The sequence below is a fragment of the Podarcis erhardii genome (genome assembly GCF_964252035.2).
Source record: "Podarcis erhardii genome assembly, chromosome: 12".
In the NCBI taxonomy this organism is placed as follows: Eukaryota; Metazoa; Chordata; class Lepidosauria; order Squamata; family Lacertidae; genus Podarcis; species Podarcis erhardii.
In genome coordinates this window covers 10697615-10725301 of record NC_138513.1, presented here as the reverse complement: position 1 = coordinate 10725301, position 27687 = coordinate 10697615, and the positions used below count along the sequence as shown (strand labels likewise).

At 45.2% G+C, this 27687-nt stretch overlaps 1 protein-coding gene across 2 annotated transcripts in view; it reads left to right on the top strand.

The window, feature by feature from the left end:
• The window catches only part of CNPY1 (canopy FGF signaling regulator 1), a 55406-nt gene that overhangs the window by 12492 nt on the left and 15227 nt on the right, over positions 1–27687 (top strand). For both annotated transcript variants that reach the window (XM_081834581.1, XM_081834580.1), the window contains exon 3: positions 8599–8714. In XM_081834581.1, coding sequence (XP_081690707.1) covers positions 8599–8714 — 116 coding nt within the window. The remainder of the gene's footprint in view (positions 1–8598; positions 8715–27687) is intronic.

The following is a 27687-nucleotide window of genomic DNA, read 5'->3' as shown; positions in this document are numbered from 1 at the left end:
CATCAGCCCTTCCCGGCCGCCTGATCTCCGGACTTAATTAATTTTAGAGGAGGACTGGAACAAGCGTTCAGACGGAATGGGCCTCATCTGTCTTCTGGGGGCACTGAGGCAGTGGGGCAAAAGAAACATGCAGAGCGCCCTCTGCTGTTGGTGCAAGGGAGTACCAGAAACATAGTCCCAGTTCTGCATCAAGCACCACCCATGGTTCCCAGTCTGTGCCAGGATCCTGCACATCTCAGACCCTGGGCAGTTTTCTTTGGAGGCAGTGATATGGGACCGCACAGAGACATTTGACACAACTGGAGGACCCAGAACAGCCGTCTCCAGCTTGGTACCCTCCAAGAACTACAGTTCCTATCCCGTGCTGGCTGGGGCTGATGGGAGCTATAGTCCAAAATATCCAGATGGCACCTGGTTGACTAGGAGTGCCAACTTGACTAAAATATTTGGGGGCCCAAGTAAGCCCCACCCTGAATAATTGATCATGATGTGGTGCTTGTACACCATTTGAATGGCAATGCACATCAACACTGGGGGGGGCTCCCATACCCCTCAAGTATTTTATTATGGGAGTGAAGACACCTTGGCCCCTTGGCGTTTGCTCCTATATGGTTGACAAAGGCTGATCTCCAAGAACCAACCATCTCAAGGTAGCCTGGAGTGCTTCTGTGCATGGATGGTATGTCTGAACACCGCAGTGACTCATCTGAGCACAGCCTTGATTCCCAACTCTTTCCCTTCACCACCCAGGCCTCAAATGCGACAGTGGCAGCAGGCCCAATGGGAAGCACAGAGTTCTGCAGGAGTGGCCTCCTGGCCCTTTTACCAGGGGTCTCCTTGGGTGCAAAGGTCCACTGTGGAGGAGGACTTGAAGTCACAGAATCACAGAATTGCAGAGTCAGAAGGGAGCACAAGGACCATCGAGTCTAAACTCAGTGCAATACAGATATCTTTTTGCCCAATGCAGGGCTTGAACCCCAAACCCTGAGATTAAGAGTCTTGACCCCATCTTCTTTCCTGCTGAGTTCCAGAAGGGCAACACCAAGAAATAAGACAGAGGATGCTGACAGCCAGGACCATCCTCTGGACCAGGTATCACTAGGAAGGCTGGATGTTGGCTGCCTGGGGATAGACTGATGTTGGCTGGGCACAGTCCCATTCACTCGATAACAGACCAGCCTCCACTGCTACTGAGCAACACAGTGTCCAGCTCTTTTATTCTGGTCACCCGCGGTCAGCTTGCCTTGCGTTCCTTCCAGCAGGAGAGGAAGGAGAAGCAATCTTTAAGGTGGTGTTTAGAGGGCCGCTGGAGCAACTGAACATCATCAAAGAAAGTAGCGCGTAGTTAAACTGTGGAACTCACTGCCACTGGAGGCACTGAGGGCTACCAACTTGGATGGCTTTAAAAGAGGACTGAACAAATCTATGGAGGATAAGGCTGTCAGTTGTCGCTGCCAATGATGGATCTGCTCTGCCTCAGCGGTCAGAGGAAGTAATGCCTCTGAATTGACCAGTGCTTGCAGGTTTCCCACAAGGATGTGGTTGGCCACTGTGGGAACAGGATGCTTGTTCAGGTGGCCCATTGGCCTGATCCAGCAAACTCTTTTTATGCTCTTCTTCATGTTGGTGCAAGGCTGTAATATCTGAACGAAGCCATCTCCTTCCCTGCAGACCCTCTTGGATATTAAGGTTGGCAGGAGACGATCTCTTGGTAGTTCCACCACCCGCAGCAGCAGTCCATATCCTAATTAACATCAAGTATAAGTAAATCCTGACTGAACAGAAACTTGATCTTAATTTGTCAGAAATGTTTTAGCCATATGGTTATCCTGCGGCTCCTAGCTGCAAGAATTTAAAGACAAAAATACACAGAGTTCCCCGAGTTGATTAGAACAGCTAATACATCTTGAAAGCATGAACCTAGCAAGCTGTTTCATCGCTGGAGAGCTGCAAAGGAGGAGGAGGAGGAGCCACTTTTCTTGGCAGCAGCTAAGAAGTTTTTAGTGAGATTTGTGTGGAGCTCTTGATGGACAGCTTTTATGACAGAGTTACCTTGTCTGGCAGCAGCTATGCATGTGAGGAGTTCACCCTTTTTAAAAGAAGATACAGAGCTTGTATCAAGGTGGAGAACTTGTGGCTGCCCAGATGTTGTTGGACTACAACTCCCATCATCCACCGTCCTTGAGTCTTGGCCATGCTGGCTGGGGCTGATGGGAGTTGGAGTCCAACAGCATCTGGAGGTCTGCAGGTTCCGTATCCTAGACTTCCATGCTTGTGGGATAGAACAGGTATAACTTCCAGGGTACATTTTTTTAAAAAAAAAATAGCCAGGCATTTGTAAACCACTTTTGTTTTTAACTCCTATAGCATTTCTGTATAAATGAGAGCCAGGCAGCCAATAGCAGCTCTGACTGGTAGCAAATTGTGAATAGCTGACTAAACAGGGGCCCCTCCTTGCAGGAACAGCCAATGCCTTATCAGCCAAGGGCTCCCCCAGGCACTAAACAGATGAGCTTAGTTGGAACAGACTTTGTTATCTTTTGACGCTTTATTGGGAAATCAGTTTCTTCTGTGAAGGGGGAAAAGGGTGTTTGTATTGGAACAGATGGTATTCCCTTTTGAAAGGTGCCAAATCTCTAACTAGACAGGAAACAAAATCCTCCTCTCCCCTCCAGGAAAGGACTGCCCCTCTCCCTATAGCACCTCTCCCTTCACCACAAGGTAGAACTGAAGTATTTCACTAGGCTTTTAGGACAACCTTCCCCAACCTGATGCCCACCAGATGTTTTAGACTGTAGTGTCCATCAGCCCCAACTAATGTAGTCAATGGTCAGAGACAATTGGAGCTGGTACCCGACAACATAGTGATGTATGGAAGTGAGAGCTGGACCATCAAGAAGGCTGATCGCCGAAGAATTGATGCTTTTGAATTCTGGTACTGGAGGAGACTCTTGAGAGTCCCATGGACTGCAAGAAGATCAAACCTCTCCATTCTGAAGGAAATCAGCCCTGAGTGCTCACTGGAAGGACAGATCCTGAAGCTGAGGCTCCAATACTTTGGCCATCTCATGAGAAGAGAAGACTCCCTGGAAAAGACCCTGATGTTGGGAAAGATGGAGGGCACAAGGAGAAGGGGATGACAGAGGACGAGATGGTTGCATAGTGTTCTCGAAGCTACCAGCATGAGTTTGACCAAACTGCAGGAGGCAGTGGAAGACAGGAGTGCCTGGTGTGCTCTGGTCCATGGGGTCCCGAAGAGTCGGACACGACTAAACAACAACACCCGACAACATTGGTCAAGGATCAGGTTAGGGAGAGCTGCTTGAGGAGAGCCTAGCTGGCTGCATCTTAAACCTGCACCCCAAGGGTCTTGGGTCCAGTTTTGCTGAGCAGCTCAACAGCAGAGCATCTGCTTTGCATGCAGAAGGTCCTGGGTTCAACCATGACATCTCCAGGTTAGGGCTAGGGATGTCTACCCACCTCCTTCTGGCAACTCCTGTGGCGAAGCTGGTGCCAAACATATTGCTCTGCTCTCCTTTGGACCACATCAGCAAGGCCGAGAGAGGGGTCTTGTCGTCTGGGCAGCCCAGGAGCTCCAGACACACAGCCCAGGCTTGTGCCCCAGGGAGGTCACCTCGGTGCTGCTAACACAGAAGTTTGACTTCACCCCCAGAGGCACTGTCTCTTGAGACAGATCGATACGCCAACAATCTGCAGCGATCAGCAGGTGAAGTATTCCATGCTGTGGAGATATAAGCATGGTCAGCCCATGTCTGCAGACCAAACAGCAGTCAAGGACCACAGAAGCAGTGTTGCTGGAAAGAGAAATGAAAAGGCTGGTGACAATCTAGTTTTTGTATGGCTCATGGAGTGTCATGTAGGAAGCTGTGTGATGTGTAACTTGTACTGTGTCAGACCATTGGTCCATCAAGGTCCTGTTGTCTATATCAGGGGGGACAGGGGGCCTGTGCCCTTTCATACTGCATCACAGTGTGGTACGCTGGTTTGACATCAACTGCTAGGAAGTGCCTACAGAGGGTGGTGAATATAGCACAAGATATTATGGGCTGTCCCATGAATCCGCTAGATGACATCGCGGAAGAACGTTGCCTCAGGAGAGTGAGGAAAATTCTCAGGGGTGATTCATACCCTGGCCAGCACTTTCTTGATCTCCTGCCCTTGGGCAGAAGATATAGAAGCCTGATTAGTCGCACCAACAGGGTAAAGAACAGCCTCTGTCCGTGGGCTGTTGGGCTGCTGAATGAAAAGATAACAACAGGGCAACTGACTTTTGGGTTTGGTGGGTGTGCGTCAGTAAATGAGGGGAATTAAAACTAAGAGAGCTGGGGGGGGGGTGCTTGTGTAATCTCACTGTATACAAGTTGTACAAGTGACAATAAAGTATTTCAATTCAATTTCAGTCTACAATTCCCATCCTCCCAGAGCATTGGCCCTGCTGCCCAGCAGTGATGGGACCTGGAGTCCAGCAGCATTTGAAGGGCCATAGGTACTCCATCCCTGGTCTACATTGACTGGCTGTGACTCTCCAGGATCTTTCCCAGCCTGGAGATGCCAGGGATTGAACCCGGAAACATTTGCATGCAAAGCAGATGCTCTACCACTAACCTGTTCCACTTGCGTCACTGGACTCACAACTACTGTTGTGGGGGGGAAAGGCTAATGTGTTGGTCCAGTTGGTCAGCATGTAGTTCCCTCCTCTGGCCAGAGGTGGGGGTGGTGTGCAGGCTGGCTTTCCCAAGGGTCAGGTCCCACTGCAAGCTTGATCTTTGACACACACCGGGGCTCCAAGTTTCAAGCCACCACTAGCACATCATGCAAGAGGCGACACCAAACCTTCCTCTGCAAAAGGCTAGTTTGCAACCTGCAGGAATTTCTTTTTCACTTGGGGAGCCAGTCAAAGACATGAAGCGGTACAGCCTGGTCTAAAGTGGTACAAGCTGGGATTTCGGCCATTCCATTCTACTGGAATGTGGTGGGGAGATCAGGTCTGAAAGTTCTGAGCTGAGGAGAACAAGGAGGAAGCAGCCAGGAGAAATTCACGCTTTTCCTAATCTTGCAATGCAGTTTCGCAACCAAGAAACTTGTACAAAAATGCGTACCCTTGGGTAGCGTCCACATATGAATTCATATATTACTGAAAATTGCGTACAGAAATGTGCTATGTTACGTGAAATTGCTTTGTGAAATGTTTATAGGAGGCACAGTTGCATTAAAAATGTGTATACTGGGAGAAATTTGCACAGAAATGCTGGTTTTCTTTCTTTCTTTTGCATATATGTAAGTTTTTATTACTTTTTCCAAACATTCTCACAATAACCTTCAAATCAAATACATTGTTTCATAAGTTGACTCCCACCCTCACCACCACAACATTTTTACTCAAACCTTTTCTAGCGCATAATATTACCTATTACCCAAAGTCTCTCTATTACAATTATTTTCGAAATGTTGATTTTCGTGAGGTGTTTTAAAAAATAAAATAAAAAAGTGATGTGATGTGATGTGGAAATGTGGAGAAAAAAACTTAAGGCTGGAAAAATGAGAAAAACCAGAAATCGATAGATCCAGTGTGGTGTAGTGGTTAAGAGCAGTGGACTCGTAATCTGGGGAACCGGGTTCGCGTCTCCGCTCCTCCACATGCAGCTGCTGAGTGACCTTGGGCTAGTCACACTTCTCTGAAGTCTCTCAGCCCCACTCACCTCACAGAGTGTTTGCTGTGGGGGAGGAAGGGAAAGGAGAATGTTAGCCGCTTTGAGACTCCTTAAAGGGAGTGAAAGGCGGGATATCAAATCCAAACTTTTCTTCTTCTTCAACCATCCCTGATTGACCATCACCTCCATGGGACAAACAGCACCTTTGGGTGCTAGTGGATTAAAAACCACTTCTGCTGTGCTACTTCCCTGAAGTTACTTGCTTCCCCCAACTGCTTTACCTTTAGAAAGAAACTTCACAAGCCATGGAAGACAGAATCCCAGCTGGCCCCTGTCCTGTCTTCTTTGGCCCTGAAACCAGAAGAAGCAGGTGGAGCAAATAAATTGTAAATAACATTTTTAAAAGCAAACAAACACGAATAAATTGTGAGTGGGACTTTTTATCTGCCTCTGCATTCGGCACACAAAGTCCCCAGGTGCTGCCATCACAGGCCCGAGCAGCGGTGAAAATGTTGGCTTCTCTCAATTTGCACCATCAAGCCCTTGAATGAAATGGCTGTCGTCATCTGTGCCGTAGACTTTTCAGATGCTGCGCATGAGACTATTCTCATGCTCATAGCTTCTTTCCAAGAATTATTCTCAGGAGAAGGTACGATGGAGACACCCAGGCCCAGCTATATATTAATATTTTATAATCTCAAAGTGTTATTCTCTCTGTGTGTGTCTGCATGTACGGTAGTTTAGAATGCACTTTTCATGTAAACAACTCTCTTAATATTTCCTCCCCCTCCTTCCTCCCCCCCCCCATGCATTCTACGGGCAATTTTTTTTATGATATGCAAATACATGATGGAATAGCCTGGGAAAAGATGCACCACCTCTGTACTGAGGCTTGGAGTGGGAGAGACCCCAATTTCGAAGGATTATTCGTTGCGGGGGAGGGGATGTTAAAGACCATGCATTTAAAGGAATTATTGAGTGCACCATTCCACAATGGAATTATCCACCCTTCCTCTGGGTGCAGCTGAATCTTTTCCAGCATAGCCCTGGGAGCTGTAAAAATAAATGCTTTGGCTGATCCAAACACTGGATTCGGTGCCTTGGTGTGCTATTTCATGGGCAGAATTGGCCATAAAGCCCGGTTTGCATGCCTGGCGGTGCTTCTTTAGCTTCTTAATTCTAACTTCTGCATTAGGCTTTTGTTTAAACGGGGATGACAAATGACGAAGAGAGTCCATAGTCCTTAACATCCTTAACACCTGTGAGTCCGCAGCTTGCTGGCAACCCCCACGATATTGTATTTCTCCTACAGCCACAGCTGGCAGAGGTATCTTGTTTTGTGAGAATTTCATTCCTCCTTTTTATGTCTTTAAACACACCCACCCACACACACATATATATAGAGAGGGATATATTTCTTACCCCCATAATTTTTTCAGAAAACTGGATATATGTTCTGTGTCTAAAAAGTGAATTTTTAATATTGCTGGCAAGTGGGAGAGAAAGATGGTCGTTCACTATTGTTTATCCCCAACACCTGGTCATTGCTGCGATGGCGCCTCTGACTGGGGAACTTTGAGGCAGATCATGTTAAGAGCTTCGCAGAGTAAAATAAAAGAAGCCTTCAATTGTGCCTGGAAACTACTTAGTAGCTAATTCAGCTCATTCAAAACTAGGGAGATATTCTAGGAACGTATCAAACATAAGGACATGGCATACCCTCCAACATTTCTCCGATGAAAAGAGGGATGTCGTATTCCATAAGAATTTTATTATTTATACCCCACCCATCCGACTGTGTTGCCCCAACCACTCTGGGCCGCTTTCAGCATATATAAAAACATGAAACATTCTTTTGAAAAACCTCCCTATACAGCATGGGTATGCAAACTAAGGCCCGGGGGCCAGATCCAGCCCAAGTGCCTTCTAAATCCGGCCCATGGATGGTCCGGGAATCAGCATGTTTTTACATGAGTAGAATGTGTCCTTTTATTTAAAATGCATCTCTGGGTTATTTGTGGGGCCTGCCTGGTGTTTCTACATGAGTAGAATATGTGCTTTGGACTTTGGACATGCCTGTAAATCTCTCCTTGAGAAGGCAAAGAAGTTCAATTCTAGTGGAGAGGTTTCTATTCCTAACATTTGAGCAATGCTGGCACAATGTGATAATTTTCAGATGGTCTGATTACAATAGTGGGTGCCTACATAGCTTGTGGTCTATCAAGGCAAATGCAGCCAATCACACTTGTATTATAGGGCTGTTTACTTGACAACCTCCCTCCTTTCATGGTGCCAGACATGCAACAAACCCCTAGTAGGTCGGACACAATTAGGTGGTCACTGTTAGAGCAGTCCAGGGTCAGGATTGTAAGCCACCATCCAGTTAGAAGGGCCAGAGGTGAGTACAGTGGTACCTCAGGTTGCATACGCTTCAGGTTACAGACTCCGCTAACCCAGAAATAGTGCTTCGGGTTAAGAACTTTGCTTCAGGATGAGAACAGAAATCATGCTCTGGCAGTCATGCTCCAGTGGCGCGGCAGCAGCAGGAGGCCCCATTAGCTAAAGTGGTGCTTCAGGTTAAGAACAGTTTCAGGTTAAGAACGGACCTCTGGAACGAATTAAGTACTTAACCCGAGGTACCACTGTACATAGTCCAGATACAGCTGGACTCAAGGTCCAGGGCAGTCCACAAACATCAGAGGGGAATGAGACAGGTACGCAGAAAAAGCTAGCTAGAAGGTCAGGTCCCAAAAGGAAGGGACTGCTTAAAGGATAAGGAGGAAAAGGAACTGTCCAGGATAGATGAGCAAGAACAGGAAGCTTCTGTCTGGATAGACCTTGTTCCTCTGCAAAAATGTGCATGCTGTCTTTTTACTACTGCGGTTTCCACAGTGGTAGTGATGTGTGTTTCTGTTTCCCACCCCAGCATGCAAGGCCCTTGCTGATGAGCTGGCCTACGACATCAAGAAAATAGGTCCAAAGAGGACTGTGAATTCGGGGACATTTCGGCTCAACCCTGATGGCACGAGAGGAAAGAAAAAGGTAAGAGGGAGAGACATGGAGGTACGTAATAATTGCCAGCATGTGCAATTACCAACCACTTATCCAAACAGCGGTTGGTCTCTTAATCTTCTAACCTTTTCCTTGGTAAGACCAGCAGCCAGTAAATTGCTTCTCTTTCCTCTGGGAGCCAAAGTAATCTATGAGCTTGAAATTGAGGTATTTTTTCCAGGACCTTTTATTTTTGGAGGTGGGCTTTTAAATGTTGAGAGGGTAGTATTGTTCCATTGCTAGACTGTTTCTTTTTTCTTTTTTAATATAGACAATCAGAACCATACAAGGCGCTGAGAGAGTGTGTGGAGGAGGGATGAGATGGAGTAGAAGTCTCTACTCAAAGTCAGCTCTCATGGGCAGTTTTCCCCAGTCATGAGAGTCTTAAGATCTTATCCCTGGGCAATTTGTTCAATTTATTCTGCTCACCATGAATGTCTTCTGTTCATGCACCTCTTGAAGAACGTTGGTTGAGAACTGGAAGCAAGGCCCTGAATTTGTCCCAGTGGGCAAGAGGGTTATGACCAGTTTATAAAATGAGTTGCAAATGGCTGGTTCATTTCAGTTTGTGAAAGATGTAAGAATAGCAACAATATCAAAGGAAATCAAAAGAAAATTATGCATGGCACATCATAACATTTTTGTTGAGACAAGCCTAACCAGACATGGAGACTGTTTACGTGTGTGTGTGTGTGTGTATTCTTTATTGAAAGATAAAAAGTAATGTGTATATAATTGTAAGTGCACAGGGTAAAATAAGACATGAAAAGGGGGGGCAGAGAAAAAGGAAAAGGGGGAAGAAATGACACCCTTATACAATACAAAAAAAACAGGACTTATAAATATTGCAAGATTGTTATTTAACCTATTACTGTACAGTGTTTATAGAAATGAATTCCAAATATCAGTTTTCGCTTATCACTGATTTTAATTATTATTCAAATGTTTAAAATAGTTATATTGTTTCATTCTTTTGGTAAACTGCTTGAGGTTTTGTTTTGCTTTTTTTTTTTTACAGTCAAGTGGTATATAAATTTTATGAAATAAATAAATACAGTGCCAGATCTACAAATTTTGCCTTAGGAGGCAAAGGCCTGCCTTGATGTCCCTCACTCTGCTGCTGAGAGCAGTTGCCAGAGGGACAGGAGATGAAGGCAATAAAGTCTTACTCCTCTTTGTGTCCCATCATGTCATGGACTGGTTGGACACAAAGGAATGGTGGGAGGAACCAGCTGGGGAACTATCAAGGGAAGAAGACTCAGAGGCAGGGGATTGGTGGTAGGACGACAGTGAGTGGTCAGAGAGAAAGGAGGGGAAAGACTGCAAAGAGGGGTTGTCAGAAGCTGAAGGCGTAACAGGGCTTAGTGAGCTGGGAGTGTCTGTGGCAGGCAGAAGGCAAGGATCATAGGCAGAAGTTGAAGCAGGGGAGTCCAAGAGGCAGAGATGGGTCAGGCTGGTGAAGAGTCATGGATGTCTCCCCCTGCTGATGTGACAAGCTCCCCTCCCCACTTGTCTCCCAGAACCAGAAGAGGCATAAAAAAAGGTGGAGGAGAGGTTGGCTTCAGTCTCCGATTGCTTGGGGAAAACCCTGGAGAGGAGGTGACTTAGACTGCTGTGGAGAGGTGGGGACATTCAGTCTTGGCAACTGATTCATGGGGCAAGACCTACCAAGCATGAGCTGCTGTGCTCATTAGGCCTGACACTCAGCCAAGTGTCATCGGAGCGTGACTCCTCCTTTATGTCCCTGCTGGTTCAATGGGAATACAAAGACGGCCTCGGCCCAGTATATCTGAAGGAGCGTCTCCACCCCCATTGTTCTACCCAGACACTGAGGTCCAGCGCCGAGGGTCTTCTGGCGGTTCCCTCACTGCGAGAAGCCAAGTTACAGGGAACCAGGCAGACGGCCTTTTCGGTAGTGGCACCCTCCCTGTGGAATGCCCTCCCACCAGATGTCAGAGAGAAGAACAACTACCAGACTTTTAGAAGACATCTGAAGGCAGCCCTGTTTAGAGAAGCTTTTAATGTTTGATGTATTACAGTATTTTAATATTTTTTTGAAAGCCGCCCAGATGGGCGGGGTATAAATATTATTATTATTATTATTATTATTATTATTATTATTATTAATTATTATTTGAACAGCCAGGCCCTTATAATGATGCAAGCACTCTGTAGGTCTATGGCACATGCTTGGTGACTCCTTGGTGACATTCCTGGCCTGGTTCTTTTTATCAGAAGAGGTGGGTGGGTTTCAGACAGGGAGTCTCTCCCAGCCCTACCTGGCTATGCTGAGGACTGAGTCTGGGATCTTCTGCTCTACCCCTGAGCTATGGTCCTTCCCCAATCACCAAAGGTTGTACCAGGGGGCAGAAGCTATTTAAGAAATTATCTTCTGAACTGGGGTGGCAGGGGATGGTTGACAAAAGCTAAGCATGTAGCAACTGACTCCGTGTCTGCATGGTTGGAGTTTGGTGTGTGTATGTATACAAGCTCACATGTGGCCATCATGGAGTCATGTTGGTTAACCAAAGAAAGGTCTGATACTAACTGGCTGGAGGAGGAGGGAGGAAGTAAAACCTGAGAAAAATAATCTACACGTAGAATAAATCAGTGGGGGAGGAATAAGTTGCCTTGCTGTCTTCCCCTCCTTTCCGCACTAGGTCAAGTAACTTATTGCAGGTCTTGTTGTTTTACTTCCAGTATGGGTATAAGTTTGTGTGACATGTCTAGCAGATTATGTGTCCCCCAAAAGAGATTGCAATCCAATATTAAGCATGCAAAAGAGCCACATGGAACTGTGTTTTTTCTCTTCTGCCCAGGACCCACTACCTACCTGTCAATCCACCGAGCCCTCTTTAAATAAATGTTTGTTTTGTTTTATTAGATTTTGTACCTGCCCATCACAGTGAGCTCCCAGGGTGTGCTATAAGAATAAAATATATACGGATAAAATAAAGGCCCAGTTTCAACATTGTATGGGGCAGACCTCCTGATAAGAGACCTACTCCTGTAGGGCACAGTGATTGATTGGGCATATATAGGGCAAAGTACTCTTTGGGATATCCTGCCCCCAAGCTGTATTGGGCTTTGCACATTAGGGCCAGCATCCAACCAAATTCTACTCAGAGCAGGCCTATTGAAATTAATGGACTTACGTTGGTCATCACCACTAATGTTGCTGGGTCTACCCTTTGTTGTCGTTTAGTCATTTAGTCGTGTCCTACTCTTCGTCACCCCATGGACCAGAGCACACCAGGCACTTCTGTCTTCCACTGCCTCCCACAGTTTGGTCAGACTCATGTTTGTAGCTTCGAGAGCACTGTCCAACCATCTCGTCCTCTGTCATCCCCTTCTCCTTGTGCCCTCCATCTTTCCCAACATCAGGGTCTTTTCCAGGGAGTCTTTTCTTCTCATGAGGTGACTATAGTATTGTAGGCTTAGCTTCAGGATCTGTCCTTCCAGTGAGCACTCAGGGCTGATTTCCTTCAGAATGGAGAGGTTTGATCTTCTTGCAGTCCATGGGACTCTCAAGAGTCTCCTCCAGCACCAGAATTCAAAAGCATCAATTATTCGGCAATCAGCCTTCTTTATGGTCCAGCTCTCACTTCCATACATCACTACTGGGAAAACCATAGCTTTAACTATACAGACCTTTGTTGGCAAGGTGATGTCTCTGCTTTTTAAGATGCTGTCTAGGTTTGTAATTGCTTTTCTCCTAAGAAGCAGGCGTCTTTTAATTTCGTGACTGCTGTCACCATCTGCAGTGATCATGAAGCCCAAGAAAGTGAAATCTCTCACTGCTTCCATGTCTTCCCCTTCTATTTGCCAGGAGGTGATGGGACCAGTGGCCATCATCTTCGTTCTTTTGATGTTGAGCTTCAGACCATATTTTGCGCTCTCCTCTTTCACCCTCATTAAAAGGTTCTTTAATTCCTCCTCACTTTCTGCCATCAAGGTTGTGAAACCTTTTCCTGGGCATAGTATTCTGTTTCTAGTGTTTGGGTGGGATTGCATCATGCAGGCAGGAAATGATGAAACTGAAAGCTGAGAATGAAGCTGCATCCGCAACAGGGCTAACAACATCTCTTTAAAACAGGAAGCGTCTCCCAGCAATACATTTCATGTTGCCCAATGCCTACGTCTGTGAGATATAAGGGAAAGACAGCAGTTTGACAAATCTAGTTTCTGCCCATCTAGTCACCTCGGCCAAAGTGACATTTATGATTGTCCCCTCCAGGTTCAGCATTCCTGATAGGGAGATATATCATACCATCTAACCTACAAATGTCTCCTCTGACTGATGGTGGCTCTTCGGCAGATCTCTCTTTTCCATCACCTGCTCTCTGAGTCAGGAACTGAACCTGGGACTTCCTGCATTCAGAGCATGCACCCTTTTGCTGATCTATCCTTGTCCCTCTCTTCCCTCAAGAGAGAATCAGGATGAGCCTGGGTATGGCAGGACAAAGGCCAGTCTTTGCAACCTATCACTCAAGTAGCATCTTTTAAAGCTATCTCATACTGTTTTGCCAATTAACTCTGCAGATTCTTTAAAGGATCTTCAGTAGTCAAGGGAAAAGATATTTTTATTTCAACAGAGTAGGACAACCTTCTTAAAGAGTAACAAAAACAAAACCCCTCAAACAGGGAACCTCCTTAAACCTTCTTACACGGTAATACAAAACCCTCTACCACCAAGAAATAACCCCAAAGGAACAATTTCAAAGGAAGAATTCCCCCCACCAGACCTTGACCCAAATACAACACCAGATCTAACCGTGGAAAGCCCCAGCCATCATCCTCTTCCTCCTGACCACATTGCCCTTCACTATCTGTTCCTGCCTCAACCAGGTGGGCCACCTGTGGCAATTGGGGCTTCTCATCAGGGCAAACAAGGCCCAGCAGGGCCACCCTCAAGGGCAGGAGTGCTCCTGCAAGGACTCACAGAAAGGGCTGGCTGTATAAGGCCAAACCTACACCACCTCAATTTTTCCTTGCGCATTTTCCACTACACATACCACTTTTAAGTGTCATGGCTTCCCCCAGAGAATCCCGGGAACCATACTTTGTTAAAGGCACTGGGAGTTGTAGGGTCTCCTAACATCTCTCTCTCGGTAACTTTTTCCCTTCGCAATGTAACTCTTTTGAGGTTCTTTAGAAATAATCGATGTTGATTATGGTTCTTTCTCCCTCTCTCCTCTTTTTTTTTTCTCTCTGTTTTTCCTTTTTCTTAAAAACTGTAAACTGCAGCAGAAAATAAAGTGAAGGCATTGCCGTCATGCAGCCCACCTGAGGTCAGGCCCCACCTGCTGAAGACCACTGAGCAAAACCCCTGCCTGTCAGCCTTCAGCATCTGGGCTCATTGCACTCCCGAGTCCTCAGTCTCCTAGCACAGGAGATGTAGCAAAGGCCATCGCTGCTTGACATTCAGGGTCAAGTCGCAAATGGGTTGGCCAGTGCTTCCCACTAGTGGTGAAAGTGATTCTTCACTTTGAAGTTCAGATAAAACCCACTTGCGATGCTTGAAGGTAGTTCAGTGGTACCAGTTTTTTAAATTATTCGGTGTGCTCCAAAATAGCCAGAAAGTGTTTTGTTTTTTAAAAAAATTGTGGTTGCAGACATATAGGGATCTAACTCTATTTTTAAAAATTGTTTTTACAAGATGCAAGATGAATATTTCTCACCCCGTCCTTCACCATAAAACCCCAAGGTGGATTATAACAATTAAATATACAATTATAAAAACAGATTAAATCATTCCGGTGATAAAATGAGTGGATAAGACATCTTTAGCTGCTGATTCATCACAACTAAAAGCACATTTAAAGCAAAAAAACCTCAAAAACCCAAGCAAACCCACATAACAGACACACATGACAGCATCCCACTGTAATGAGCTACCAAATAAAACCAGTGTAGATTAATTCAACTCAAATTTGAACAAACAGCATATTTTGTCTTCCTAGTAAGTTACTCAAAGTTGCTTAACTCTCCTAATTTATTAAACCCTTATCCCCACAGGAGGTATTCAAACAAAAACAACTGCAATTCAGACACATTTGAATCCAGGTATTTATTAAGAATAATGAACATTTGGATCTGCTGGGAAATATGAAATCCCCCTGTCACTTCAAATTCTACCACCCACGTTCTATTGCATGAGTTTCCCAAAGGGCTCGCTTCAAACTTCAGCATTTTGGGGAGTGATGAGGCAAACCAACATTTTATCTTGTAGCATAAATTACTAATGCCAATATCAATTCTTTGAGTAGTAGTCCTCAAGGAAGGAAGGAGGGAGGGAATGGAATATCCTGCAAGTGAGCTGAACAGGAGCACTCAATACTCTACATCAAAACCCCTAAGAGTGGGAAGAACCCAAAACAGCCGGGGGGGGGGGCTGAGCATGCTCAGTGGGCAAGGGGAATGCTCATTGACTGGTGGGTGGCGTGGAATTGAGTGGTTGGCGTGGCCCTTGTCATCCTCCGTCACCGCATGAGTACTTCCTACACCAACCTCTCCACCTCCATTTCCAGTTTTCCCTGGTGTGTCCCAGTCCCAGCCACACCCCTCGCCACGATCCTCTTTCTCCTCCCTGTTGTCCTTCCGGTTCATGACAATTGTCCATTGCACTTGCAGTCCATTGCAGTTCTCATCATGCAAACATCATGCGTCTGTGGTCAGTGTATTGTGTGAACAAGCCAGAGGTGGCCATATGCAAGAGACTCCAGAACATAAGCAGAAACTTCATGGTCTGAGGCTAGGATCTACCTTTGTGAGTTACCGTATACAGTAATACCTCATATTATGTTTGCTTCATGTTACATTTTATCAGGTTGCGTCCCACGGTGACCCGGAAGTACCAGAAAGGGTTACTTCCGGGTTTTGCCGCTCGCACATGCACAGACACGCAAAATCACGTCACACACATGTGCAGAAGCCTTCAATCACAACCTGCGCATGCGCAGACACATCGCTGTGGGGTACGTTCCTTTCATGTTGCAAACGGGCCTCCGGAACGGATCCCGCTCGCAGAACACAACTCGTTCCCATGGAAAATATGATGTGGGAGTTGTAATTTTGGACTATGACTAGGGATCCCTGGATTCAAGACCCCAACCCCAACCATGAATAGGGAACAGAAGTAATGCTGTTTGTGATGGTGGGTTCTGTACTTGGTCTTCATTGGGCTGTTTTGAGGGTTTTCTACCCTTAGGGCATTTCCCCTTAAATGTTGGGTGTTTTCATTAGCTTGTTTTTATAATTTTGCAATTCAACAAATGGTAGAATTCTCCCAAGTCTGCTAATAGGGCTTTTTTTTCCAGCCAGAGCTCACTGACGGTCAGCTCTGGCCCCTCTCAGGTGGGCGCCATTGCCATTCTAAGAGAACAAGGGAGAAGTTCATGGTGAGCTCCAGCACATCTTTGTCTAGAAAAGTAGCACTGTTCATAGTCCATTTCTCTTGTGCAAGCGCATCCATATTACCTGTAACAGTAATGTCTCACTCTGAATGTAACCGACCTGTGTGAAAGGACTCTACTATTTGAAAACAGAGACACCATGTGTACTTTTGTTACCTAAGGAATCCTTTAATTAAAGCATATTTTTAAAAAGAAATAAATAGAGAAAATGATTTGTTTGTCCATTTACCAGTGTTCTCTCCCTCTCATTGTCTCCTTCATGAAGTTGTTTTCAATGTTTAAATCAATCATTAGACTCTGTTTATTTCAGCAAAGGACTTAATTCTTCAGAGATATGTGCCTGGTCCCCAAAGGCTAGTATCCGAACATGACCTTTGGTACCTGTAAATGTTGTGCAAGAAAGCTGCGTTTCCTGACAGCTGTGGTGATAATCCCCTTTGTCTCTCTTAAGTGATAGCTGATAAGTCTGTGCAGAATTTGTTTGCTGTATTTCTTTCTCCACAAGGTTAAATTACTCCAATGTGGGGGGGGGGAATGTGGAAAAATACAAGATTTTCCCTCAAAAAAAGAACTTATTTTGGAAGGGAGTTGAGTCATTGTTTCAATCAGGTTTAGCTAAAAATGAAGGGGGGAGGAGAGGGAGAGAAAACAGAGGTTCACAGGCCTGCTTTGGAAAATAAAAGTCCTTTCAACAGAGAGGCTAGGAGCGAAATATACCACAGTAAGTGTTCAGAACGCAAAGTGACTTTTTTGCCATTTTCCCCTCACAGCAATGTGTTTACCTGAATAGTTGCTGCTAGAAGAAAACACATACATTTTTTAAAAAAATGGAAGGACTGTAGGAATCAAATGTCCTTGACACACATTATGTTTTAGGTGTGGTGGAAAATGCCTCTGCCATGCTCCTCACCGGGCAAAGGTGTGTGCAGAGAAGGGTCACTTTAACTGCCTGCCTGAAGCAGCTGAGAATTAGTTCCCAAGGACTATTGTTGGGATTTTTTTTAAAGACGCAGATTCGTTCTGTTTTCTCAAGTGTGATAGTTTCAGAGTCCACGTCTGAAGACTGTTCTATGTCATACTTATTCTTCTTGGCGTTTTTTGGCATTCACATTTGATGGTGAGACGTTCCAAATGAGAATATTGTAGCAATAAATGCGCATCTACTCTGTGTTTGGAATCTGAGGCTCTGGCGAAGAACGCAGGTTACAGATTAGTCTTAAAGTATGCACATTATCTGCCCTCTTCCAGTTAATGGTATACATTGCAAGGTCCCCTCCTGGCTTAGAATGTGGAAGAACCCCTTTGTTGCCGATTCGTATTTATGTATGTCTACGGATGGGATATGTATTCTCTTTTCCACCCTGTTCTGTTCTTCCACCTGAAGCCCTTTTCCATCCATCCAGAATAGCATTAAATGACAGAGTCCACTGCACTGCACTTTATTGTATCTCTCTCTCCCTCCACCCACCCCCGGCTAGTATAGAAGGACGGATGAATGGGGTCATGCGCCAAGTCCCCTGCAGTTAACCATTATTTTTGGTGAATAAAGGATGGTTAAGGTTGAGTGGAATGTCAGCAAACCTTTCATCCCTCTTCCTTTCAGCTGTCTGTGTTCATACCCACAAGCCATACAAAGTTTCCTGGCTTGGTTTTCACATACGTGGCCAGCTGGCTCCTTCTGCATAATGCCTGCGAGTTTTCTTGGCAGGGCCCGGCACGTTTTGGACTCCATAGCTGCAGAGATTTCTACTTTGGTGCAAGTCACTTTAGGTCTGGCCTCTCTCCCCTTGTGTTTTAGAAGGCAGTGCCTGTGACCACTCATACATCGTTACAGCGCAGACGTTTGATTACCAAAATAGTGTTCCTTTCAGGCTGAAGGTGGAATTGGATAGGGCAAGGCAAGGCTGAGCCTGTCAGAATTAGGCCAGTCAGGTCTGGGTGGAGTCTACATACATACATACATACATACATACATACATACGTGTGTGTGTGTGTGTGTGTGTGTGAGAGAGAGAGAGAGAGAGAGAGAGAGAGAGAGAGAGAGAGAGAGAGAAACGGATTCTGAAGAATGCTGGTTTTCCAGTACTAGTCAGCTGCTAGAATGGAGTTTTATTTATAAAATAATGGTTGAGCATTTTAGATAAATAACACATTTCAGCTGTCTGTTTCTATCAGTGCTGCCCCAACATGGCATAAGAAGAATAAAAGGGTAAAGGGGACCCCTGACCATTAGGTCCAGTCGTGGCTGACTCTGGGGTTGCAGCGCTCATCTCGCTTTATTGGCCGAGGGAGCTGGCGTACAGCTTCCGGGTCATGTGGCCAGCATGACTAAGCTGCTTCTGCCGAACCAGAACAGTGCACGGAAACGCCGTTTACCTTCCTGCCAGAGTGGTACCTATTTATCTACTTGCTCTTTGATGTGCTTTCGAACTGCTAGGTTGGCAGGAGCAGGGACCGAGCAATGGGAGCTCACCCCGTCACGGGGATTTGAACCTCCGACCTTCTGATCTGCAAGTCCTAGGCTCTGTGGTTTAACCCACAGCGCCACCCGCGTCCCTCATAAGAAGAATGCAATGTATCAAAGGACTGGTTGCAAAAGGGATGGCACATCCACACTGGGAGATACTGTGTTGCAATTGTTGGGTATCTCTTGTACCCTTGATGTGGTTTAGTCTGTGCACTCCTTGTTCACCACATATAGGTGCTGAATTAGAGAGCTTGGCCGATGTGCAACATTTGCGATGCAAAAAGCACCTGGGAATTACCACCAGAAATGGTGTTCATGTACTGGGGGAGCTGGGGGAGTCCTTAATTTGCACCACTTCCAGGATGAGTAAATATCCCAGCTAAAATTGGATGCGATACCAAAAAATATGAAAAGTGGGAGAAGGAACTGTGGTTCTAGGAATAGCTAGCACTTCCACCAGAACTCTGTGCTTACCTGTCTGTAGTCTGTCAAATCTTGGGAAAGCAAAAAGACTTTCCTGGTGTGACACAAATAGTATTCCTTCCTGAATACCAGCTCTTCTTCCTTTGAAGTCCCTCAAAAGTGATTCTTCCTGCAGTTTCACAAACATACAGCATTCATTTTTGCACAGTTGTATCTTTTCCTGTGAGAGTCAAACAAAATAATTTCATAAAGGACAGTCTCTGAGAATGACAGGCAAGCACTACCAAGCAAGGCCTGGGGGGAGCCTCTTTTGTGGGGGACGGGGATGGTGCAAACACTAGGTTTACGTTTGGCTTGGCGGCAGCTCAACCAACCAACAGGCACCACCAACCCTCTGAAGCAACACCATTGCTCTGTAGGCAAGACCTAAGGCTACCTCTTTTTGTGTTTGTGTTTCTGCTTTTGTTAAATAGGAGACATGGGTACAATGGATGTAGTATGGGAAAGCATGAGAGAGCCCCCCTGGACATAGTTTTCTTGTGGGAATATTCTACAAGTTGTCATTGATGGAAAAGTGCATTGATAGTGGATTTCTTCTACTAAGACTGTCCACACATTCCACTTTATTAGTTTTGTGATGGTTCCTCAGTGGTATTGCATTATTGCCACCTAGATAGGCAACCTTGCACTATAAAGGTAAAGGTAAAGGTACCCCCTGAACGTTAGGTCCAGTTGTGGACAACTCGCACTATAGGCCGAGGGAGCTGGCGTTTGTCCTCAGACAGTTTCTGGGTCATGTGGCCAGCATGACTAAGCCACTTCCGGCGAACCAGAGCAGCACACGGAAACGCCATTTACCTTCCCGCAGGAGCAGTACCTATTTATCTACTTGCACTTTGATGTACTTTCGAACTGCTAGGTTGGCAGGAGCAGGGACCGAGCAACGGGAGCTCACCCCGTTGCGGGATTCGAACTGCCGGCCTTCCGATCAGCAAGCCCTAGGCTCTGTGGTTTAGACCATAGCGCCACCCTATACAAGCACTATACTGCAACAAAAACAGGACTACCCCATGCCACCCACCAATACAAACCTGGAACATCCATGCTTTAAGACATTGCAGAATTTTAGCAGGAAATTAAGGTACACGCAGTGACTGGAAACACAGACCCTCCAAGTGTCCCTATTTTCCAGGGACGTTCCTGATTTAGAGAAGCCATCCTGGTTTTGGATTTGATCCCAGAATGTCCCACTTTACCTTAGGATGTCCCTATTTTCATTCGAGAAATGTTGGAGGGTATGGAGTTATCCAGCCCTGGAGCTATCTGAAGGCAATCCTGTATAGGGAAGTTTTTTTAATGTTTAGTGTTTTGTTATGTTTTTATATATGTTGGAAGCTGCTCAGAGTGGCTGGGGCAAGCCAGTAAGATGTGTGGGGTATAAATAGTAAATTCCGGAATGGGACATCCCTATTTTCATTGGAGAAGTGTCAGAGGGTATGGAAACGAAGCAGTGTGTCTGCCCCAAAACCTTTGCAGATGCAAACAGTGTTGAAAGCAGAACTGCGTATCACCTCCTTGATTCCATCACAAGTGCGTATCATTGTGAATGCACGATAAAAAAGACAGCTGGAGGGCCCTTTAAGTGTTCTACATCAAGTGGCATTTTCGTTTCCTGTTCTAGGAGAACCAAATGAATCCCTATAGAAACCGAGAGGATGCTCCAGAACCTCCTACTATAAAATGAAGAAATTGGGGGTAGAGCCATAGTGTCTGTGGGAACAGGCACAGCGACTTCCCTTTGAGCTGTCCTGTTCTGTCCCGCGGTCTGTCTGCACGGACAGCCTGCCCTGCCCACACGGGACCTTCTCATCTTCAGGGAATACAAATTCAGGGGCAACAGGTATTCCGCATAGCTTCCAAAGACCATGAAAAGGAAAACCTTTTTGGTTTCTTAAAAAAAACACCTGTGTGCCATTGTTTAAAACTAAAGCTACTTGAAACATAATGAGATGTGATGTGTGCGTGATTTTCCTTTTGCTGGTTTTACACATCACGTGCCGCCTCTCCCGAACTTCCTTGCTTGGGGGGGCAGGTTTGGTCTAGCAGCAGTTCTTTGTGGGGATGCAGGAGTGGCACAGCCACACCAGAGACTGTCAGTTTTAGGCACTCAGAAGAATCCTAGGGATTTGGCACATCTGCTGCTCCCCTGAAGTCTCTGCATGGAAGCACCCTGACGAGGATCTCAAGATGTCAAAAAGCACTTTTCTGCATCTGAAGGTTGCTCCAGGCCTCTCAGAGAAGTTCACCGTTATACTTCCGGGAGAGGAAAGTCAGAAGCGGGGTGGGTAGGGGGCAGGGAATAGTTTTGTATTTTGATTGCTATGCTTTTCCTTTGATTGTCTGCTTATTATTCACATGTTGGGCAATTTTAGAATGTCCATTAGAGAATGTAAGCAATATGTTAATCAGCCAGTGTACAACACACAGGAAAGGAGCCGCTAACTAAACTGATTTTTAGCTGAAGTAGACAGTGCTGCATATGATTTAATTGGGGGAGGTAGGAGGTTGTGTTGGACAATACTTTGGGGGGGGGGTTCAGTGACTGAATACATAAGATTAGCTACAAGTTAAGAAAATGTACTACAGTGGTACCTCGGGTTAAGAACTTAATTCATTCTGGAGGTCCATTCTTAACCAGAAACTGAAGCACCACTTTAGCTAATGGGGCTCCTGCTGCCGCCACACCACCGGAACACGATTTCTGTTCTCACCCTGAAGCAAAGTTCTTAACCCGAGGTAGTATTTCTGGGTTAGCGGAGTCTGTAACCTGAAGCGTCTGTAACCTGAGGTACCACTGTAAATGTATTAAGTAGTCAAAGGGAAGCACCTTTAAGTTTCAACGATTTCTGCAGGGGACGTAAAAATGACTTTCTTCAGTTGAGATCAAGAAGATTTGAGCAAACTTCACTTCTAGCTGCCTATCGCCACTTTCTGAAACTGGCATGGGCAGCCTGATCCTATCGGTCGCCACACTGGGACAATGACTCATAGAAACCAGGAGAGTCCTTGTGTTTCTGCTATGGCTGAATCCGAGTCCTGGCACAGCAGAAGGCACCATTATCATTGTGGTGACATTATCATTGTGGTGACATTGTGGTGACATTGCTGTTCCCCATTCCCCGTGTAGGCGACTAGCAAGACTTGACAAGAAGCTTTGACGGGACAGGGGACAAGAGAACAAACATCATTTCTGGAGCCATGTGTGATGTTCTGTGGACTTCCTTCGGTGAGCGCAGCTGTGCTAAAACAGTTGTGATGATAGCCACACAATTAGCAACTGCATTTCCCCCCAGCCGCAAAGTAAATAGCTGCAGGGTGGGAGCTGGTGTCCCAATCCATCAAGGAGTAAATCCCCTTCTCCTTTCCCTTGGGCCTGATCTGGATTGCCTCCATGACTGCTATTGACTCAAAACAACAATGTCAAGGAGGCAATCCTAACGCTAATCCTAGCTTCTGCCCCCCACACAGAGACACACAGACACACTACTGCCAGTAAAGGGTGTTCCAGAAGGGTGGTGCAGAAGGGAGCTGGCCATGCAGACTCTTGGAGATGAGCCCAGTTTGGGACCCTGTGCTATGATAGCTTGGCGCTGGCGGAGCAAGAAAATACTGAAAATCCACCTCCTGGCTTGTTTGACGTGGTAGTCTGTACCGCCTGGCATTAGCTCTCCAAGGTTTGGGCCACTGTTGTCCAACCCTAACTGAAGACACTGCAGAGTCAACCTGGAACATCCTGCCTGCAAAGTGTGCCCTTCACTACGGAGCTGCAGCCCTGCCAAGACGGCTTGCACTTCCAGAGGCACACCTTGAGTGGATTTTTAGTCACCTAGGGAGGCTTTTAAAAAAAAAGTTTACAGATGCATCCAGTGAGTTCCCTGTGAACAAATTCACACTGCCTAATAATAATAATAATAATAATAATAATAATAATAATAATAATTTATTATGTGTACCCCGCCCATCTGGCTGGGCTTCCCCAGCCACTCTGGGCGGCTTCCAACAAAGATTAAAAATACATTAAAATGTCACACATTAAAAACTTCCCTGAACAGGGCTGCCTTCAGATGTCTTCTAAATGTCAGGTAGTTGTTTATCTCTTTGACATCTGATGGGAGGGTGCTCCACAGGTTGGGCGCCACCACCGAGAAGGCTTGGTTCCCTGTAGCTTTGCTTCTCGCAGTGAGGGCCCTCGGCGCTGGACCTCAGTGTCCGGGCGGAACGATGGGGGTGGAGACGCTCCTTCAGATATACTGGGCCGAGAGAGTTTGATTCACTTCACCAAGCAAGCTGTTCAGCTCTCCTCCAGAAGATGAGAGGAAGTATCTTATACTGATTCAGACCACTCACAGTCCACTGTGCTTGTTGTGGTCTGCACAGACTGGAAGCAGCTTCCCAAGGTTTCAGCTGGGAGTTTTCCCCCCCAGCGTTGCCTTTTATTACCTTCATATCTCACCTTTCCACCAAAGGAGCTCACGTGCCATCCATGGTTCTTCCCTCCCCCTTTTTGTCCTCACAACAACCCTGTGAGGTAGGTTAGGCTGAGGGAGAATACTGGGCCCAAGGTTACCCAGTGAGCTTCATGGTTGAGTGGGGATCATAACCCAGGTCTCCCAAGTCCAGCACTCAAAACACTGTCTCACACTAGCTCTCCTTACAGAGTTTTCAGGATTGAATCCAGTACCTTTTGCATCAGCAGCATGCATTTTATTACTGAGCAACAGCCCTTGTGGTATTTATACTTTTTATATATATATAATATTTATTAAAGTTTCCAATTAATACAACAGAAATAAACATACACAAAAAAGAAATAATAAAAATACAAAAATACAAAAACAAAAAGAACAATTAAAACAAATATAATTTCCATTACTCATTTCCATTAACTTGTTTCCCAGACCTCCTCTCACCTCCCCCTTTTGTATTCCAATTCCAATTCTTAATTCAGCAAATCCTTATTATAACTTGTTGTAACTTATTATAACTTATTACTCAACCTCAACATTACAGCTGGTAACCACTTAATTTTTATCCAACATCACACTAATGTCCATTAACTTTATGATGCCTCTGCAGATAGTCTTTAAATTTCTTCCAGTCTTCCTCCACCGTCTCTTTTCCCTGGTCTCGGATTCTGCCGGTCATTTCTGCTAGTCTCATATAGTCTATTACCTTCATCTGCCATTCTTCCAGAGTGGGTAGATCTTGCGTCTTCCAGTACTTCGCAATGAGTATTCTTGCTGCTGTTGTTGCATACATTAAAAAAGTTCTGTCTTTCTTTGGCACCAATTGGCCGACCATGCCCAGAAGAAAGGCCTCTGGTTTCTTAAGGAAGGTATATTTAAATACCTTTTTCAGTTCATTATAGATCATTTCCCAGAAAGCCTTAATCTTTGGGCACGTCCACCAAAGGTGAAAGAATGTACCTTCAGTTTCTTTACATTTCCAACATTTATTATCGGGCAAATGATAATTTTTTGCAAGCTTCGGCAGCACATATACTGAAATTGGAACAATACAGAGAAGATTAGCATGGCCCCTTCGCAGTCCTTGTGGTATTTGCAAGACTGGAAATGATCCACAGAGACAGAAGGAACAAAACTCAGCAGTGTGCTCCTACAAAACTACAGTGGTACCTCAATTTACGAACTTAATCCGTTCTGGAAGTCCGTTCTTAAACCGAAACTGTTCTTAAACTGAGGCGCACTTTCCCTAATGAGGCCTCCTGCCGCCGGTGCCCTTCCACCGTTCAGATTCCGTTCGCAAACCGGACACTACTTCCGGTTTTGCGGAGTTCGTAAACTGAATCATTCGTAAACAGGACTGTTCTTAAACCGAGGTACCACTGTATATACAAAGCTGGCATCTAGGAGAATCACCACAGAATGGGAAGACGTGGCTACAGTATTGTGAAGGAAGGTATGCTGAGGATGGCTTTCCGTGGAGAAAAGTCGGAACAGCCAAGGAGAAGGAACCTGCAGGACCAAGGTATAAACAGCAGGCCGGAGGCGACTGGTGATGACCATTGAGGCTGGTGGCATAGAGAGGGCAGGACAGCAGATGTTTGGGGTAGCGATAGGTGGCTCTAAGGGGAGGCAGAGCATTGCATGGCTCCAGTCCTCTGCACATTCACATGAGACTAAGCCCCACAGAACACAGTGGCCAAGCAGGCTTGGGTGAGGCTCTATTATCAGTTGCCTATATCCTTTTCTTCAAAAAGTACACAAAAACCACACACAGCCATATTAACAAGTGTCATCCAAGCAATCAGTAAAAGAAAAAGAAAAAAAAATCCACTGAACATGGAGTTTTATTTTGAATAAAGACGCTTTGGGTTGGGCCTTAGGTTAACATTTTTCAGGCCACAGTTTTTAACCAAAAGACAACAAGCTATGCATCATCATACAAATACGATATATTTTGGAAAGTTGCTTGTCTGCTCACTATTCATTTGGACACCTCTTAAGAATTGTAACCAAATTTTGCACGATGTTTCCTGAGATCAAGGAGCAGGTTTTAATCTATGTTTGGACACCATTGGACACCATTTTGAATCAGCGTGATGTACTGATCCATTTCAGAACTTCCCTGAAGTTAACCACTAATTCAGTCCTTTCTATTTTCTATTTCTACTGGATAGCAATAAATCTATTTTATGCTGAGAATCATCAGCTCCTTGCTGATAATTAAATGATCCAGTTGTTGCATTCTAATTTCTGTGGCTTGTACTAACCAGTGTTACTCCCATTGAAATTAATGGACATGTCTAACGTAGCTTAATGAATTCTGTGGGTCTACTCTAAGTATAATGGAGTTGGACACAACCTTGTGTTTGTATCTCGCAGTTGATCAAGTAGGACACTAGATCATCAGTCAACTCTTCCCTCCATAGTCTGACTCTCATAGGTTCCCACCCATCCCCCGACTCCCAGATCAGCCATCTCACTATTGCAGTGGTTTAGTACAGGTAAAGAAGAAGAAGAAGAAGAAGAGTTTGGATTTGATATCCCGCCTTTCACTCCCTTTAAGGAGTCTCAAAGCGGCTAACATTCTCCTTTCCCTTCCTCCCCCACAACAAACACTCTGTGAGGTGAGTGGGGCTGAGAGACTTCACAGAAGTGTGACTGGCCCAAGGTCACCCAGCAGCTGCATGTGGAGGAGCGGAGACGCGAACCCGGTTCCCCAGATTAGGAGACTACCGCTCTTAACCACTACACCACACTGGCACAAAGGCTGATCGGTGCTCTGTTAACTTGATCATTTTTATCGTGAAAATCGTTTTACATGAAAATCGTTTTACATGAAAGCTGTTCGACAGTGGAATTTGCTGCCAAGGAGTGTGGTGGAGTCTCCTTCTTTGGAGGTCTTTAAGCAGAGCCTTGACAACCATATGTCAGGAGTGCTCTGATGGTGTTTCCTGCTTGGCAGGGGGTTGGACTCGATGGCCCTTGTGGTCTCTTCCAACTCTATGATTCTATTCTATGACAGAATACAATATTCAATATAACATAGCCTATGGTTGTTGTTGTTGCTGCTGCTGTGCTGTTTGAATGAGCCTAGAATTACACACTGGATATTCTGTCGCTGTTTCTTAGTGCAATGAGCGAGCATTCGGGAATGGACCACGGAAAAAATTGTTTTAGGGCTGGCGTTGGTGGTGGTCTCACATGAAGTGGAACGCAACTGTTGCTTATGCAGCCAGCTCTAGAGTAACAGAGCCTGCCTTTCTTCACCATCGAGGAAGGCTTTTAATTCCAGATGTTAGAATGTCAGTGTTTGTTACTGTAAATGAAGTTACGCTGATTAGTTACAGCACAAAAGCTAAAGCACCTTCCTCTGCTCGGATCACGACTCTTAATAACGATGATGGGGGAGGGGCTTTCTCCATGAATTTGCCTCTCTTATATACATCTCTACACAAGTGACCACAGTTTTCCATTGGGAAAACTCCTACTTTAAAAAAAAAAAAAAATATGGTAAATAAATCTGAGTGAACAATGTTCGCAGGCTAAAACAGAGGGCAGGATTTCTGCTTCCATGCGAATGAATGTTTCCTGCTCAACGTCACATTTTCGTAATAAGCTTGTGTTTTTTTACCACATAACTTTCTTTGAAATTTTCCTGTTGGTGAATAAAGTCTCTCTCTCTCTCTTTTTTAATTAAGCAAGCCCAGGTGGTAGATCCACACAGCAAACACATTTTTCCAACCTTTATTATGCCTCGTTAGAATTCTCTCCTTTAAAAGGATTTCTAATTATATTGTCTAATAAAACTAAACCTTGGAGATCATTTGCATATTATATGAAGAAATCTCATACAACAAACTCACAGTGGATTCAATTAACATAATAGCTAATTATATATCCCATCAGCCTTTTGAGTAGTTCGGCATTCATGTTTCTCCTCTTCTAGCCTAGAGCAAAGGGGAAGGGGGAACAGGGCTTTTGGAGTTCTCACTTTTAAATATTGACTCTTAATAAATATCGGAAATGATTGGAATACTTTTGTCAATTATAAAGCTTGTGATTAAATGACATGAAACACTTTTTTAAAACACTTGTTTCCAAATTCCTGGAATCCCACTCCTCCACACAGTTAA